Source organism: Schistocerca serialis, chromosome 4, assembly GCF_023864345.2.
Source record: "Schistocerca serialis cubense isolate TAMUIC-IGC-003099 chromosome 4, iqSchSeri2.2, whole genome shotgun sequence".
Taxonomy (NCBI): Eukaryota; Metazoa; Arthropoda; class Insecta; order Orthoptera; family Acrididae; genus Schistocerca; species Schistocerca serialis.
In genome coordinates this window covers 689374680-689393600 of record NC_064641.1, presented here as the reverse complement: position 1 = coordinate 689393600, position 18921 = coordinate 689374680, and the positions used below count along the sequence as shown (strand labels likewise).

General features: G+C 40.5%; 1 protein-coding gene across 4 annotated transcripts in view; it reads left to right on the top strand.

The window, feature by feature from the left end:
• LOC126473186 (fas-binding factor 1) overlaps positions 1-18315 on the top strand; it is a 133010-nt gene extending 114695 nt beyond the window's left edge. For all 4 annotated transcript variants that reach the window (XM_050100079.1, XM_050100078.1, XM_050100080.1 and 1 more), the window contains exons 15-17: positions 7503-7640; positions 17729-17857; positions 18080-18315. In XM_050100079.1, coding sequence (XP_049956036.1) covers positions 7503-7640; positions 17729-17857; positions 18080-18202 — 390 coding nt within the window. In that variant the 3' untranslated portion in view covers positions 18203-18315. The remainder of the gene's footprint in view (positions 1-7502; positions 7641-17728; positions 17858-18079) is intronic.
• Positions 18316-18921: the final 606 nt, after the last annotated feature.

Sequence of the window (18921 nt, the reverse complement as noted above, 5' to 3'; positions counted from 1 at the left end):
TTTTAAAACCCATTCACAAAACTTAACCCTGTCGTAGGATCACCAGGTTGAAGTTCTTGTACTACTGATACTTTATAGGGCCTTCTTTTCTTGAACACTTCCTGTTTCACAAAATTATCCACTAATTTGTGAACTGCACCACAACTCAGAACTTTAACATCAGGAAATTTCTGTTCAAACAATCTCCAAACAGTATGTGCAGACTTGGTGTGCACATACAAATCATAAATAAACACTCATAGTGGAATTGGATAATTCACTCTTGCCATTGTTGTGTTCACAAACTTCACTGTTACACTCATGATGCCTGTTTCACTGATCGAATCACTCTGGCTGACAAGGCGTGTATGTCTGTATGGCCTTCAGGCTAAAACCCACAAAAAGGGGAGAGGCGTAGTGCAGTCCCACAGGACCCATTCGACCGGCATGTGGCCGGACTGCAATACCCCGGGCAGGCGGTCACCAGATAAATGTAACACCCTGTATTTGTATTATGTTATGTATGTGTAACAAAAATAGTATATTGGTCATCAGCTTGAGGCTGTTTGAAACACACAGTGGTCTACCAATCCTAGTCCTATTGGACGTAGTTCACTCTTATCTTCCTGTCCCTCTCTTCCCCCCTCCCACTCTCTCTCTCTCTCTCTCTCTCTCTCTCTCTCTCTCTCTCTCTCTCTCTGCTGCATTTCCTTGTCTTTGGTGGGCATAGACTTGGTTATATGATGACTAAAATATGTATATACAAGGTGTACAACTTTGCTTCTGCCATTTTTCCCCCAACATCTGAGGCTTTAATGAAACAAATTGGCTACACATGTATCATTCAGAGTATTTTCCATCGCCACTACATTCTCCCATCTTTCGGGCAGTGCATGAATCCCGCGTCGAAAAAGTTGTTCATCTTTTGAAGTGATCCACGAATCTATCCAATTGGTGACTTCTTCATGAGATTGGAAGTGTTGGTCAGCCAGGCCATGCATCATTGATCTAAACAGGTGATAGTCAGAGGGAACAATGTCTGGAGAATACGGCGGGTGGGGTAGGACTTCCCATTTTAACGTTTCCAAGTACATTTTGACCTCTTTTTGCAACGTGGGGACGAGCATTGTTGTGCTGCAAAATCACTTTATTGTGCCTCTCACTGTATTGTGGCCGTTTGTCTTTTAATGCTCTGCTCAGACGCATTAATTGCATTCGATAACAAGCACCTGTAATTGTTTCACTTGGTTTTACCACCTCATAGGACATGACGCCAAGCTGGTCCCACCAAATGCAGAGCATGATCTTGGAGCCGTGAATATTCGGTTTGGCCGTTGACGTTGAAGCATGGCCGGGATATCCGCATGATTTTTTGCGTTTAGAATCGCAATCAACCCATTTTTCATCCTTGGTTACAATTCAATGCAGAAATCCCTTCCTTTTTTGCCTTTGAAGCAACTGTTCACAAACACCGTTCAATGTCTCTTGGTTTCAGCTCACACGGGACCAAAGTTCCTTCTTTCTGAATCATGCCCATTGCCTTGAGATGTTTTGAAATGGCTTGCTGTGTCACTCCCACTAATTGTGCCAAATATTCTTGAGTTTGACGCGAGTCTTCACTCAGCAATGTCTCCAATTCTGCATCTTCGAAAACACTCTCTCCTCCACTGTGCCAGTCTACAATGTTAAAATCATCTTTCTTGAAGCATGAAACCACTCAAGATACAGTCTTTCACTAATAGCATCCTTACCATATGTACTTGAGAGCATTCGAAGAGACTCAGCCGCTAGTTTCTTCATATTGAAACAAAACAGTAACACTCCCGCAAATGACGAGAATTAGGCTCGTAAACTGACATTTTCAATCAAGAACAACTTTATGACGCAGACTCAAATCTACTAATGTTTGAATGACGTTACGTCGACTGAGGTCCAAGCTAACTGCCTTTCTTTCAACCACTACTTACCATTGTCAACACCTATCGGCAGACGATGGAAGCAAAATTGTACACCTTGTACATATATTGTGTATCTTTGTAATGATTTTGTGAGTACCTCATTTGTGTTTTGGATAAATTCACGTATTAGTATTGTTGTTGTTGTGGTCTTCAGTCCTGAGACTGGTCTGATGCAGCTCTCCATGCTACTCTATCCTGTGCAAGCTGCTTCATCTCCCAGTACCTACTGCAACCTACATCCTTCTGAATTTGCTTAGTGTATTGATCTCTTGGTCTCCCTCTACGATTTTTACCCTCCACGCTACCCTCCAATACTAAATTGGTGATCCTTTGATGCCTCAGAACATGACCTACCAACCGATCCCTTCTTCTAGTCAATTTGTGCCACAAACTTCTCTTCTTCCCCATCCTATTCAATACCTCCTCATTAGTTATATGATCTACCCATCTAATCTTCAGCATTCTTCTGTAGCACCACATTTCGAAAGCTTCTATTCTCTTCTTGTCCAAACTAGTTATCGTCCATGTTTCACTTCCATACATGGATACACTCCATACGAATACTTTCAGAAACAACTTCCTGACACTTAAATCTATACTCGATGTTAACAGATTTCTCTTCTTCAGAAACGCATTCCTTGCCATTGCCAGTCTACATTTTATATCCTCTCTACTTCGACCATCATCAGTTATTTTGCTCCCCAAATAGCAAAACTCCTTTACTACTTTAAGTGTCTCATTTCCTAATCTAATTCCCGCAGCATCACCTGACTTAATTTGACTACATTCCATTATCCTCATTTTGCTTTTGTTGATGTTGATCTTATATCCTCCTTTCAAGACACTATCCATTCCATTCAACTGCTCTTTCAAGTCCTTTGCTGTCTCTGACAGAATTACAATGTCATCAGCGAACCTCAAAGTTTTTATTTCTTCTCCATGGATTTTAATACCTACTCTGAATTTTTCTTTTGTTTCCTTCACTGCTTGCTCAATATACAGATTGAATAACATCGGGGAGAGGCTACAACCCTGTCTCCTTCCCTTCCCAACCACTTCTGGCCTTTCATGTCCCTCGACTCTAATACATGCCATGTGGTTTCTGTACAAATTGTAAATAGCCTTTCGCTCCCTGTATTTAACCCCTGCCACCTTCAGAATTTGAAAGAGAGTATTCCAGTCAACATTGTCAAAAGCTTTCTCTAAGTCTACAAATGCTAGAAATGTAGGTTTGCCTTTCCTTAATGTAGCTTCTAAGGTAAGTTGTAGAGTCAGTATTGCCTTACGTGTTCCAATATTTCTACGGAATCCAAACTGATTTTCCTCGAGGTCAGTTTCGACTAGTTTTCCATTCGTCTGTAAAGAATTCATGTTAGTATTTTGCAGCCATGACTTATTAAACTGATAGTTTGGTAATTTTCACATCTGTCAACACCTGCTTCTTTGGGATTGGAATTATTATATTCTTCTTGAAGTCTGCGGGTATATTGCCTGTCTCATACTTCTTGCTAACCAGATGGTAGAGTTTTGTTAGGCCTGGCTCTCCCAAGGCTGTCAGTAGTTCTAATGGAATGTTGTCTACTCCTGGGGCCTTGTTTCGACTTAGGTCTTTCAGTGCTCTGTCAAACTCTTCACAGAGTATCATACCTCCTATTTCATCTACATTCTCTTCCATTTCTATAATATTGTCCTCAAGAACATTGCCCTTGTACAGACCCTCTATATACAGGGCTATTACAAATGATTGAAGCAATTTCATAAATTCACTGTAGCTCCATTCATTGACATATGGTCACGACACACTACAGATACGTAGAAAAACTCATAAAGTTTTGTTTGGCTGAAGCCGCACTTCAGGTTTCTGCCGCCAGAGCGCTCGAGAGCACAGTGAGACAAAATGGCGACAGGACCCGAGAAAGCATATGTCGTGCTTGAAATGCACTCACATCAGTCAGTCATAACAGTGCAACGACACTTCAGGACGAAGTTCAACAAAGATCCACCAACTGCTAACTCCATTCGGCGATGGTATGCACAGTTTAAAGCTTCTGGATGCCTCTGTAAGGGGAAATCAACGGGTCGGCCTGCGGTGAGCGAAGAAACGGTTGAACGCGTGCGGGCAAGTTTCACGCGTAGCCCGGGGAAGTCGACGAATAAAGCAAGCAGGGAGCTAAACGTACCACAGCTGACGGTTTGGAAAATTTTACGGAAAAGGCTAAAGCTGAAGCCTTACCGTTTACAATTGCTACAAGCCCTGACACCCGATGACAAAGTCAAACACTTTGAATTTTCGGCGCGGTTGCAACAGCTCATGGAAGAGAATGCGTTCAGTGCGAAACTTGTTTTCAGTGATGAAGCAACATTTTTTCTTAATGGTGAAGTGAACAGACACAATGAGCGAATCTGGGCGGTAGAGAATTCTCACGCATTCGTGCAGCAAATTCGCAATTCACCAAAAGTTAACGTGTTTTGTGCAATCTCACGGTTTATCTGGGCAGTAGAGAATTCTCACGCATTCGTGCAGCAAATTCGCAATTCACCAAAAGTTAACGTGTTTTGTGCAATCTCACGGTTTAAAGTTTACGGCCCCTTTCTCTTCTGTGAAAAAAACGTTGCAGGACACGTGTATCTGGACATGCTGGAAACTTGGCTCAAGCCACAAGTGGAGACCGACAGTGCCGACTTCATCTTTCAACAGTATGGTGCTCCACCGCACTTCCATCATGATGTTCGGCATTTCTCAAACAGGAGGTTGGAAAACCGATGGATCGGTCGTGGTGGAGATCATGATCAGCAATTCATGTCATGGCCTCCATGCTCTCCCGACTTAACCCCATGTGATTTCTTTCTGTGGGGTTATGTGAAAGATTCAGTGTTTAAACCTCCTCCACCAAGAAACGTGCCAGAACTGCGAGCTCGCATCTACGATGCTTTCGAACTCATTGATGGGGACACGCTTCGCCGAGTGTGGGAGGAACTTGATTATCGGCTTGATGTCTGCCGAATCACTAAAGGGGCACATATCGAACATTTGTGAATGCCTAAAAAAACTTTTTGAGTTTTTGTATGTGTGTGCAAAGCATTGTGAAAATATCTCAAATAATAAGGTTATTGTAGAGCTGTGAAACCGCTTCAATCATTTGTAATAACCCTGTACTCCTTCCACCTTTCTGCTTTCCCTTCTTTGCTTCGAACTGGGTTTCCATCTGAGCTCTTGATATTCATACAAGTGGTTCTCTTTTCTCCAAAGGTCTCTTTAATTTTCCTGTAGGCGGTATCTATCTTACCCCTAGTAAGATAAGCCTTTACATCCTTACATTTGTCCTCTAGCCATCCCTGCTTAGCCATTTTGCACTTCCTGTCGATCTCATTTTTGAGATGTTTGTATTCCTTTTTGCATGCTTCATTTACTGCATTTTTATATTTTCTCCTTTCATCAATTAAATTCAATATTTCTTCTGTTACCCAAGGATTTCTCCTAGCCCTCGTCTTTTTACCTACTTGATCCTCTGCTGCCTTCACTACTTCATCTCTCTAAGCTATCCATTCTTCTTCTACTGTATTTCTTTCTCCCATTTCTGTCAATTGTTCCCTTATGCTCTCCCTGAAACTCTGTACAACCTCTGGTTTAGTCAGTTTATCCAGGTCTCATCTCCTTAAATTCCCACCTTCTTGCAGTTTCTTCAGTTTTAATCTACAGTTCGTAACCAATAGATTGTGGTCAGAGTAACCAATAGATTGTGGTCAGAGTCCACACCTGCCCCCGGAAATGTCTTACAATTTAAAACCTGGTTCCTAAATCTCTGTCTTACCATTATATAATCTATCTGAAACCTGTCAGTATCTCCAGGCTTCTTCCATGTGTACAACCTTCTTTTATGATTCTTGAACCAAGTGTTAGCTATGATTAAGTTGTGCTCTTTGCAAAATTCTACCAGGCTGCTTCCTCTTTTTTTTTCTTAGTCCCAATCCATATTCACCTACTACGTTTCCTTCTCTCCCTTTTCCTACTACCGAATTCCAGTCACCCATGACTATTAAATTTTCATCTCCATTCACTACCTGAATAATTTCTTTTATCTCTTCATACATTTCTTCAATTTCTTCGTCATCTGCAGAGCTAGTTGGCATATAAACTTGTACTACTGTAGTAGGCTTGGGCTTCGTGTCTATCTTGGCCACAATAAGGCATTCACTATGCTTTTGGTAGTAGCTTACCTGTACTCCTATTTTTTTATTCATTATTAAACCGTGCTCCTGCATTACCCCTATTCGATTTTGTATTTATAACCCTGTATTCGCCTGACCAAAAGTCTTGTTCCTGCTGCCACCGAACTTCACTAATTCCTTCTATATCTAACTTTAACCTATCCATTTCCCTTTTTAGATTTGCTAACCTACCTGCTCGATTAAGGGATCTTAAGGGATCTGACTTTCCACGCTCCGATCCGTAGAACACCAGTTTTCTTTCTCCTGATAACAACGTACTCTTGAGTAGTCCCCTCCCAGAGATCTGAATGGGGGACTATTTTACCTCTGGAATATTTCACACAAGAGGACGCCATCATCATTTAATCATACAGTAAAGCTGCATGCCCTCGGGAAAAATTACGGCTGTAGTTTCCCCTTGCTTTCAGCCGTTCGCAGTACCAGAACAGCAAGGCCATTTTGGTTAGTGTTACAAGGCCAGATCAGTCAATCATCCAGACTGTTGCCCCTGCAACTACTGAAAAGGCTGCTGCCCCTCTTCAGGAACCACACATTTGTCTGGCCTCTCAACAGATACCCCTCCGTTGTGGTTGCACCTACGGTACGGCTCTCTGTATCACTGAGGCACACAAGCCTCCCCACCAACGGCAAGGTCCATGGTTCTTGGGGGGGGGGATTAGTATTATAGCATTTATACATGTATTTATATTCCAAAATTTTAAAAAGTATTAGTATTATAGCATTTTAAAATTTTGGAATATAAATACATGTATAAATATAGATAACTGCGCACTGAATGGAGATGGTGTTTAGCAGAAGATAGATGTGAAGACAAGGCTTATTTGAAGCTGAATTTTCTGATAGAGCATATTATCAGAAATTTAGCTTTAGAAGGTGTGATTTCATTTCTGTTGATAAAAACATGTAAAAGAATATACACTGTTCTAGCTGTTGGAGTTAATAGTTCCTTTCCCGAGGAGGAAAGGGGGATAGGTTGGACAAGCCAGAAAGGAAGCATAGGTCACTCAGACCTCCATCTGTTGGTTCTCCCACAGGGATGTGGGAATAGTCAGTGGAGGGCTGTCTGAGAGGTTGCTGCAGCACCCAGTGATAACATATCTTCATGTAGTCCACGATATCCATTTCACTGACAATGAAGATGTTGAGCTTTCTGGGTAAAAAATGAATTTGCTGTAAGTTACACAAAAGACGAGCCAAAAATATAGTAAGTGAAGTATCAGGGATATGAATTAGTGTCAACAATTTTTCCACAGATTATATAATATTATGTAATCCAACTGTAACAAATGCTTTGTACTCTGTTGTATGTTTTCTGTTTCTGTCAACATATTGCAGGCCGCTGCTGTTATAAGAGAAGAAGGTTTGCAAGCATTAGAAGAGGCACGGCAGTTGGGAGATCAACACAGTAAACAGTTCTCTGACATTCAGCAACAGCTTACATCTCTCCGGAAGCAAGAAAAGCAGCTGTCAGAGGTGATTTTTTTAATAAGGTTTTTGAACTGTTTCCGTGATTTCCTTAGTTATGATTCTTAGGCACTCAACTAGCATTCAGTTTATAAGGAACCACAATTATCTGTATTATTTGCAAGGTGATGTCTCAAGGTGAAAAAGGAACAGAAGAGATTATAATGTTATCTATCATATAACTTCGGCTGTTATGTTGTTGTTAATTGCAGAATGGTGATCAAATCATAGGAAAGTCAGTGACAACATAGCTACATTCAGGATCACATTGATGGGGATATCCTCCCTTAGCTAACAGTTATCTAAGGGTAAGATAATATAAAACACAGGTCTTGTTAGACTGGTCACCTCCCTGCACGAGGATGACTGAATGTAAAAAATACTGCTAGTAATTCTTCCATCCTTGGAGTTAGGCTTGGTGAATACCCTGAACTAGCAACTTGGTGAATACCCTGAACTAGCAACAAAAATTTCTATATGAAACTTATTGCTTATCACAATAACACTCAGAGATGTAATTGACTTGTTTCCAGATTCTGTGCCTCAGTTTCCATTAAATAGTTCCTTTATAGTGGGACTCCTGTCACTGTCCTCTGCATCTCCCTACTTGCTTCCTAATATATCTGTTTCTCCCATACATTACAGGAATTTGTCTTCATATTTCAGTATAATTTGAAAATTTGCCATGAAACATAAACAGGCAAAAAAATTCCTTTATTGCCTGGAGGACAATATTTTGTACTTTTTAGTTAATGCCAGAAAGTTTTATGTAGCGAAGGTCCTCAGAAAATACAATTAGCTACTCTAACCTATGTTCGTGTCTTCATGCGACCTGTATTAGGTAGCACCTCTGCCATTTTTTTCTTCCCCCTAGGGGAACCCGATCATCTGCAGATAAATAGTAGCCTGTTAACTGCTCTTCTGTTTTCTATCAATTGTTTTAAAACAAATGTTGCATCTGCACTAGGCCTGCCTTTACGAAAGCTGCACTGTTACTCCTTTAAAAATGTTTCTGCTATTGGCTGGAGTTTCCTCTGAATGATTTTATAAGCAACATTTAAAATGCAAATGTAATATGAACATTATTTTTTATTTCCTCTCTTGTACATATTTATAATTCTTGCTACCTTCCATTCCTCTGGAATTTTTCTGAAGCACTGCACAAATAACTTTTTCATTAAATACTGGCATATTTTGTAAGTTCCAGATATATTCCTTGTGAACTGTAGCTTTCCTGTTCCTGGCTTCCTTTAACTGCTTTCCAAGTCTGTCATTTCCATCAACTGAAGCCTTGGCCCAAGAACTGCTTTTGCAACAAGGGTAGATGCATATTAAAGATTATCGATGTGCTGTGGCTGCACGCACTTTTCCATTTAGGCAGAAAATTGGCACAGTCAGCTGCTCACTATTGTTTCTTGAATGATTATATGGTTGTTGGAGAGGAGCAGCAGCCTTTTCAGTAACTGCAACAGCCTGGATGATTGACTGATCTGGGCATGTAACATTAACTAATGCGACCTTGTCATGTTGTTATTGAAAACAACTGAAAGCAAGGGGAAACAATAGCCGTTCTGTAACTTGATGGCAGATTAAAACTTTGTGCTGGACCGAGACGTGAACTCAGGACCTTTGCCTTTCGAGGGCAAGTGCTCTACCAACTGAGTTACCCAAGCATGACATTGTCACATTGTTCAGTTTGTATACAAATTGAGCCTGGTGAACATGCTGAAAATAAAGTAATATTATTTTGTAATCTGTGTGGAGCTGAAGTTAGTGCAGACAAGCACTTTAATGTGCAACAACACTGTAATACCACCAAACACAGCAGATGAATGTTGTTATTTGAGTAGATGCGTCCATCTTCAGTTGTGCAATCATCCTTCAAGGACTTGCGTGAGATGATGATGCTGCTTTGCAACATCTTGTTGGATAAGCTGAAGACTCCACACTTCAGATAGTTCTTGGAGAAGTATACAACACATCCAAATTGAGAAAGAAGTATTTATCCGTGTGCTGTGAGGAGGTACCCAACAAAATACAAATTAGTGTTGCTGACCTGGGTGGCCATAGGGGTAACGACCAATGTGGGTGGGTGTGTGTTTCAAATATTGTCGTTAGTGTTCTAAAAGTTGGCAGCTTGGATAAATGTTCTTTCTAACATGTGAAGCTCTCAAGAGAGTTAATAACTCGGCATTTGCCATTTTGTTTGACAACTCTATGAAGCCCCCGTGGCTGGGCAATGTGAACAGAGGCAACATTGTGCTGCTGGTAACGGATGGTGCTTCTTAAATGGCTAAAGGAACCAAAAGCCTTCAGATTCTCTACCCTCAGTGTAGTGTACAACAGTTGCCTTTCATGTGTGTTACACAGAACTGCATAAGAGGTGTCGTCAAATCAGCCTAATGTGGACAGATTAATTTCTTGTGGAAAAAAGAATCTGTGTGAGAGCTCTGCTATAGGTGCAGAAATCAAATGAACAAGCATCTTCATGCCTCTGCCCTCTCAGCCTTTCTTACACAATGAGGTTCTTGGCTTAATACTGCTCAATATTACTGCATCAACTACGCCAAAATAAAGACAGTCTTTTGTGAGCTTCATAGCAGTGAATCAAGTGCTATCAAAACTGTGAAAGAGGTCTTTACATGTACCTTGTCTGGAAATTTAGCATTGCATCAGTGCCAACTTTTCAGTCATATCAGTAGCAATCACATAACTGGAAGCTTCTGGTACTCAACTGTGTGACACCTTGGATGTTGGACAATCTATGTAGTGTGAGTTGGGTTAAGCTCATAGTCAAGTGGCTGACAGAGTGAACAACAAATTGCAAAGTTTTCTTGAGCAGAATCATGGACATTCTATATTGTAATGTTGCACAAACACAATATTAGAATTCCCACCAACCAACTTTTAATTTGCTTCCATATAAAGGAAAATACAGACACACTGAATGACATTGTAATAATTAAGACACAAAATAAGGGGTTACACTAATGCAGAGTCTAACAGGAAGTGTTCCACAGTCACAGAAACATTACAGCGATGGAGGGCTCGATGCACCAGTTTATATACAGCTGCTTGCACTTGGCACAGTACGTGCTGCACTGTCTGTACCAATGTGTGGCAGCCTTTCTAGGCCGGCCGTGGAGGTGCGCTGTTTAAGTGTACACACTCACTGTATAGGATTACAACACTCCTTACCCCTTGGGGGGAAAACCGTTCACCATGGAGATGTCCATTTCTTCATGGAAGTGGGTGACCGCTACAGCAGGTGTTGCTGTTACAGGAGAACCCGGTCTGAAATGGAGCTGGCATGGACAGGTGCATCACTGATTCCCCGCAAGAGACGGTAAGGGAGCACTGGTGATGAAGGCACCAAATCCATGCAGTGACAGAGGCCGCATAGATGGAGGCAGTCTGGTGCTGACTACTCTGTCGAGCAGTAGCAGCATCTGGAATGAAGACGGTGCAAGTGTCGAAGGGGACATGGGGTGCCACAGGGACAGTACAGACTGTGGAGATAGCAGTGGGGTCTCTGGGGTGTGGTTGATTACATGTTGGTGCAGTTGGTCATAGTGTTGGGACACCAAGTCATCAGAAGTGTGCATGATGCAGAGGCGGCAGCATCAGCAATGATGAATGGTCACCAGTACTCATTTAAGGTTCCACCCAAACCCACGGGCCCAAAAGGCAGAACCTGGATGGAACCGCTGCTAGTGGGTGCCAGCAGGTGGCCAGGCATTAGCCAGAGCATGTGAAGCAGCGTTACGGAGCTGTTGGCCATGAAGCTGCTCTGCCAGGCCATGGGCACAGAAGCTATAGGACCTCAAGACCATAACATGGGCATCATTTGGAGAAGATTGTGTGATGTATTTTTTTCATCTGGGTTTTGAAAGTACGGACCAACTGCTCCACCTAACCATTTGACTGAGGATGAAATGGAGAGGCCATAACATGCCGAATGCCACACTTTATACAAAAATCTTCAAAATCCTATGATACAAATTGTGGGCTGTTGTCCGTCACAACCGTGTACGGTAATCCTTCCAAGGAAAAAATGTTTGAGAGGGCTGTGACAGTAGCTGCCGTGGATGTGGACGGGCAACGAACCACAAAAGGTAATTTTGAGAAATAGTTAACTACAACAAGCCTAAACGAGTTAAGGAAGGGCCCAAAAAAATCAGCTTGAGTACATTCCCAGGGGCACTGGTGATGGGTAGGAAGGAGAGCGAGCCACCAGGAAAGACTGAGCAGGCTGACACCAGACACTTAGACAACACACGTTCTCACCTAAGCTAACAGGCTCTCATGTAACTGTTCTCCACATTGAATTAAATCCTTCCTCCCCTCTAATTGCCCTCCCCTGTTCCTTTGCCTTGTTCATCACTTTCACCAGTACCTTTGTTCAGTTGTCTGTGCCAGTACTCACTTGGTAGACTCTTTTGGTTTTTATATTCTTATACTTTTAATATAAGGTTTATTTACTCACAGCTGTGTATTTTAACGTGGTTCATGATATTTATCAGTTTGGTTATCGTTGAGAGTCTTTAACTATTAACTGTATAGCTTGCGCAGTAAAATATGTGTGTGTTTGTGTCATTCAGTCAGTGGGTTTAGGGATTTATACTCATAACATTTATGTCCAAAACATACAGTACATCATTACAGCATATTTCTTCCCTGAATGAATTTTCACTCTGCAGTGGAGTGTGTGCTGATATGAAACTTTCTGGCGATTAAAACTGTGTGCTGGACCAGGACTCAAACCTGGGACCTATGCCTTTCCTGGCAGTTGCTCTACCGACTGAGCTACCTGTGCACAAATCACGACCCACCTTTGTAAGGTGGAAATAAAGCTATGAGGAAAGGGTGTGAGTCATGCTCAGGTAGCTCATTTGGTAGAGCAATTGCCCAGCAAAGGCAAAGGTCTCGGGCTCAAGTCCCAATCTGCCAGAAAGTTTCATTATATTTTTTTCTTTGTACTTATATCAAACTGAAATGTAATTTGTGTTTTTCGTGTAGATATATAGTCACAAAATGGACACACCTCTTTTGAATAACAAACTTTGTATGATAAAAGGTCTTTTTGATGTTCTGTGGACTGTCTGTATAGTTATCCGATGATGGCCTAAAAAGCTGAAAGATGGTTCACAATGGACTATAAAATAAAAATTAACATGGAACATAAATATAGTTCATTTCAGCTTTTAAAATATGATATTACTCTAATATTTGTCATGCCACTGTTGGTCTACCCTTCCTCTCATATTCATAACTTTTCTGCTTTATTTTATCTGTATTACATAAATGTAATTTGATCCAGAGAGAGCTTTGGAGAAAAGAGAACCACTTGTATGAATATCAAGAGCTCAGATGGAAACCCAGATCTAAGCAAAGAAGGGAAAGCAGAGAGGTGGAAGGAGTATGTAGAGGGTCTATACAAGGCGATGTTCTTGAGGACAATATTATGGAAATGGAAGAGGGTGTAGATGAAGATGAAATGGGAGATATGATACTGCATGAAGAGTTTGACAGAGCACTGAAAGACCTGAGTCAAAACAAGGCCCCGGGAGTAGACAACATTCCATTAGAACTACTGACGGCCTTGGGGTAGCCAGTCCTGGCAAAACTCAACCATCTGGTGAGCAAGATGTATGAAACAGGCGAAATACCCTCAGACTTCAAGAAGAATATAATAATTCCAATCCCAAAGAAAGCAGGTGTTGACAGATGTGAAATTACCGAACTATCAGTGTAATAAGTCATGGCTGCAAAATACTAATGCTAATTCTTTACAGATGAATGGAAAAACTAGTAGAAGCTGACCTCGGGGAAGATCAGTTTGGATTCCGTAGAAATATTGGAACACGTGAGGCAATACTGACCCTACGACTTATCTTAGAAGCTAGATTAAGGAAAGGCAAACCTACGTTTCTAGCATTGGTAGACTTAGAGAAAGCTTTTGACAATGTTGACTGGAATACTCTCTTTCAAATTCTGAAGGTGGCAGGGGTAAAATATAGGGAGCGAAAGGCTATTTACAATTTGTATAGAAACCAAATGGTAGTTATAAGAGTTGAGGGGCATGAAAGGGAAGAAGTGGTTGGGAAGGGAGTGAGACAGGGTTGTAGCCTCTCCCCGATGTTATTCAATCTGTATATTGAGCAAGCAGTGAAGGAAACAAAAGAAAAGTTTGGAGTAGGTATTAAAATCCATGGAGAAGAAATAAAAACTTTGAGGTTCGCCGATGACATTGTAATTCTATCAGAGACAGCAAAGGACTTGGAAGAGCAGTTGAACGGAATGGATAGTGTCTTGAAAGGAGGATATAAGATCAACATCAACAAAAGCAAAACGAGGATAATGGAATGTAGTCGAATTAAGTCGGGTGATGCTGAGGGTATTAGATTAGGAAATGAGACACTTAAAGTAGTAAAGGAGTTTTGCTATTTGGGGAGCAAAATAACTGATGATGGTCGAAGTAGAGAGGATATAAAATGTAGACTGGCAATGGGAAGAAAAACGTTTCTGAAGAAGAGAAATTTGTTAACATCGAGTATAGATTTAAGTGTCAGGAAGTCGTTTCTGAAAGTATTTGTATGGAGTGTAGCCATGTATGGAAGTGAAACATGGGCGATAAATAGTTTGGACAAGAAGAGAATAGAAGCTTTCAAAATGTGGTGCTACAGAAGAATGCTGAAGATTAGATGGGTAGATCACATAACTAATGAGGAGGTGTTGAATAGGATTGGGGAGAAGAGAAGTTTGTGGCACAACTTGACTAGAAGAAGGGATCAGTTGGTAGGACATGTTCTGAGGCATGAAGGGATCACCAATTTAGTATTGGAGGGCAGCGTGGAGGGTAAAAATCATAGAGGGAGACCAAGAGATGAATACACTAAGCAGATTCAGAAGGATGTAGGTTGCAGTAGGTACTGGGAGATGAAGAAGCTTGAACAGGATAAAGTAATATGGAGAGCTGCATCAAACCAGCCTTAGGACTGAAGACCACAACAACAACAACAACAATTTGATCCAATAACTTTGTTCATCTTATCTTTTTCTGCAATAACCGTTTCTCCATTTTTCAAACTCTCCGATAATTGTCAGATATGCCACCAGTTACCTGTGGCTTCCAACTTCTTTATTGCTGCAGACAGATGTGAAAAATTTGATTTGATGTAAATCAAGTCTTGCTTCAAATGTGTTTATGCGTCTTTAGTGCAAGCTGCAAAATTGACTTCAAAAGTGTCTAGGGGGCATTAGGAGCAAGAGATCAATTATTAATACAGGGTCAATAACTTAAGGCTTTTCAGTGAATGAAGCAAAAGGTGGTAATTTTGATAAATTTGTGGTAATTTACATTGTATTGCTGACTTAACTCAAAATTATCACAGGAAAAAAATGGGAAGATTTATCCAGATACCCCATCTAGTTGAAATAAAGCAAAATGTAGCAGTATATTTTTAAATGCAGCAACATGGACAAACAGTTTCAAGAATACCTTCAGTAGGAAGAAAAGTCATGCTGTCAAAATTATCAAACTTCCGTATTGTGTGTATCTATTTACCTTGTTTGAGGAGGATGTCAACATATTCACACTCTCATGTTTCCGACATACTGTGTGAGCCATGCAATGTGGTGCATGGGCTAAACATGTAATGAGCTTTAGGTTATGCTAAAATATTTAATTGCTATTCCAGCCTTCATCATACATGGCTGGTGGTCTTGCGGTAGCATTCTTGATTCCCGAGCACAGGGTCCTGGGTTCGATTCCCGGCGGTGTCAGTGATTTTCACCTGCCTCGAGATGTCTGGGTGTTGTTGTGTCATCATGATCATCATCATCATTCATCCTCATTACGGTCGGAGGAAGGCAATGGCAAATCACCTCCAATAGGCCCTTGTCTAGTACAGCAGTGCAGGTCTCCCGCATCGTTCCCCTATGCTCTGTCAAGGAGTATGGGACTTCATCATCATCATATATGGCGCAGTATTGCTTAACAACAATAGGACCATCTTTTATTTAAATGTATTGGCATGAAGTATATTGAATTCTACCAACATCAACCAACCCAAACGAGGGGGCTTGAGCTCACTATGGATTTACAGACAATAACAAAATTCAGTTGTGCACATTTGGCATAATTCATGTGGGGGAGAGGGACGGGGGGTGGGGGGAATCAGTAAATGGTGCTATTATGTGAGTTACAATTATGCTCCGAGACCAAAAAATTGTGTAATATTCTTCTTCCTTTTTCTTTTTGTTATTATTTTCTTTAAATCATCAGTTTTCTGACTGGTTTGACGAAGCATGTCCCGAATTCCCCCTCTTGTGCTAACCTCTTCATCTTAGACCCATTGAAAGAAGTGTTCATTGCTAGTGGCAGTAAGTGAAGGAAGCCAGTCCTCCTCCAGAGTTAAACCACCACAGACATAGCTTTGTGCTGATGCCGAGAGTTGTGTGCTCAGTTGTTAGCTGCCTGTACCATCTATGTGCTGATTATATTGTCATGAGCATATTTATGTGGGTTCAGATGCTGTGCCTCCCGTAGTTCAATTTGCATGATGAGTTCATTGACCTCACGGGGTTCTGTTCCCCAGTTGTTACCAAGTCATGATCAACCTGTGAAGTACCTGCACCGCCATGTTGAGTAGTGGTGTTGTCACACCTTCTGCAGAGAACCTCCGCATTCCTTATGTTATCAGTCCACTAATTTTCAACATTCTTCTATAGCTCCACATCTCAAACACTTCAATTTTCTTCTGTTCCAATTCTCCCAGTGCCCATAATTCACTAGCCTCCAAATATATATTCTCAAAAATTTCTTCCTCAAATTAAAGCCTATGTTTGATACTAGTAGACTTCTCCCAGCCAGGAATGCCCTCATTGCCTGTGCTAGTCCACTTTTTTATGCCCTCCGTGCCTCATCTGGTATGGGTTACTTTGGCAGAATTCTTTAACTTTGTCTACTTTGTGATCACCAGTTCTGACGTTAAGTTTCTCACTATTCTCAGTTCAGCTACTTCTCATTACCTTCATCTTTCTTCGGTTTCCTCTCAGTCTATATTCTTTACTCGTTAGATTGTTCATTCCATTCAGTAGATCCTGTAAATCTTCACTTTCACTGAGGATAGCAATGTCATCAGTGAGTTTTATCATTGGTATCCTTTCATCCTGAATTTTCATCACACTCTTGAACATTTCTTTTATTTCCACCATTGCTTCTTCGGTGTGTAGATTGAACAGTAGAGGCAAAAACTGCAATCACGGTCTTACACCCTTTTTTAATCTTTTTCTTTCTCTTCCAATCTTACAGTTCCGTCTTGGTTCTTGTATGTATTGTTTATTACCCATCTTTTCCTATAGAACATCTGGCACCATTTTACATTGTCAAATGCTTTTTCCAGGTCAACAAATCCAATGAACATTTCTTAATACTTCTTCAGTCTTGCTTTCACATCAACCACCATGTCACAACTGCCTCTCTGGTGCCATTGCCTGTCCTAAAGCCACCTAACAGACCCTCGGTTTTCTTTTCCATTTTTCTGTATATCATTCTTGTTGGCAGCTTGGATGCATGAGCTGTTAAGCTGATTGTGTGATAATTATTGCAATTATCTTCCCTGTCTATCTTTGGAATTGTGTGGATGATATATTTATGAAAGTCTGATGGTACACTGCCAGTCTCATAGATTCTACACACCAACTTGAATAGTCATTTTGTTGCCACTTCCCTCAGTTAGTTTGGCAATTTTGGTGAAATGTTATCTGTCCTGTCTGCCTTATTTGATTCAGGTCTTCCAGAGCTCTTTTAAATTCTGACTATAATACTGGATCCTCTTTGTCGTTCGTATCAACTCCAATTTCTTTTTCTATCATGTCATCAGACAAGTCCTCCTCGTCATTATAAATGTCTAAATTTGTGCAGTTATACAGTGAAATCCTAGAAATACGCATTCACTCCCAAAATGCCCAAAACATGCAACATGCTTTTGCGTGGATATCTGGGCCCTAGTTATAAGCAATAATTTGTGTTAAAAAATTTCCTTCATATATATTAAAACAGTTTCCCTAAGTTGTTTCTTTCAATTTTATAGGAGAAGAGGAGCCTTGCTGAGGAACGCCTAAAGTTGCGCCAGACGTACGCCCCAAAATTTTGTTCAAAATGCAAGATGTCTGTTGAAGCTGCTTCAGTGGATCATTCTCTCTCTTCTTTGCAAGACAATGTGAGTTTGTCATGTATAATCATTAGCCAGTTATACGTATCAAAGGATACGATGTTAACATATTCTTTCAAATCTATGATTCCAGGAATAAAAACTTTCATCAAGTGACCTTTTCTTTTCATTTTTATTATCTTTTGTTCCATATAAGTGGCCAGTGTTTGCTTTTAACTTCAGAGCTCTGTTCTAATTATTCTAATGTAATAATCTAATCTTTTATTGTAGGTTGTGGACCCTAAAGTTATCATGATGAAGCTAATAGCTGAGAAGGATGACGTACCTGCTGAAGAGAGACACACAGTCCTGTCAGCGCTGCCATCTTTCCAGTCAGCGGACAAATATCACTGAAGTTACTTCAGAATGACAGAATTTGAGTTACATATAATTTCTTTTTGTATGACTTTCATAAAGTATGTTTAATAAATGTGAAAAACAGCACCTTTGGTTTCCAAATGATAAAACTGATGGTTTAACTGTATATGATAGGTTGACAGTCCTTTTTTTTTTTTTTTTTTTTTTTTATTCTTACAGTAAGAGATACATTGAAGTTCCACAGTTATATTTCATTTCTCTAACATGCCTACCGTGAAACTGAAATTTTTGCTACTTTCCAACAATCTTTTGCTGGATTTTTTTACAGCATTGATTCCGTGCCTCCACAATTGCAACTGTCATTAATGCTGCAACCATTCTAAAAGTTTATTATACTTAAGCACCTAGGTGAGCAAAGCTTGAGACATTAGTTCAGTAGTTTTTTTCTACAATTTGCCTTGAGTAAATTGCATATGTGCAGATGTTTCCAGTGACAGTTTCCTTCATTTGTCGCAAGTAATCAATGTGGTATCTTCTCAAAGCAAGATTACAACGCGTTTCAAATACGTTAAAATATGTCTTTACCATGAAATTTGTACTTTATTATACACAGTTATAACACTATTTTCCTTTATAATTGTCATTGTATTCTAACTGCCTGGTGAGGCAGAGTATTTAGTTGTGTATATTTATGGCAAAAATCCCTAATATTTTCTTTTTTCAAGTTCTCCCATAAAATGGCTGAAAGAAATAGT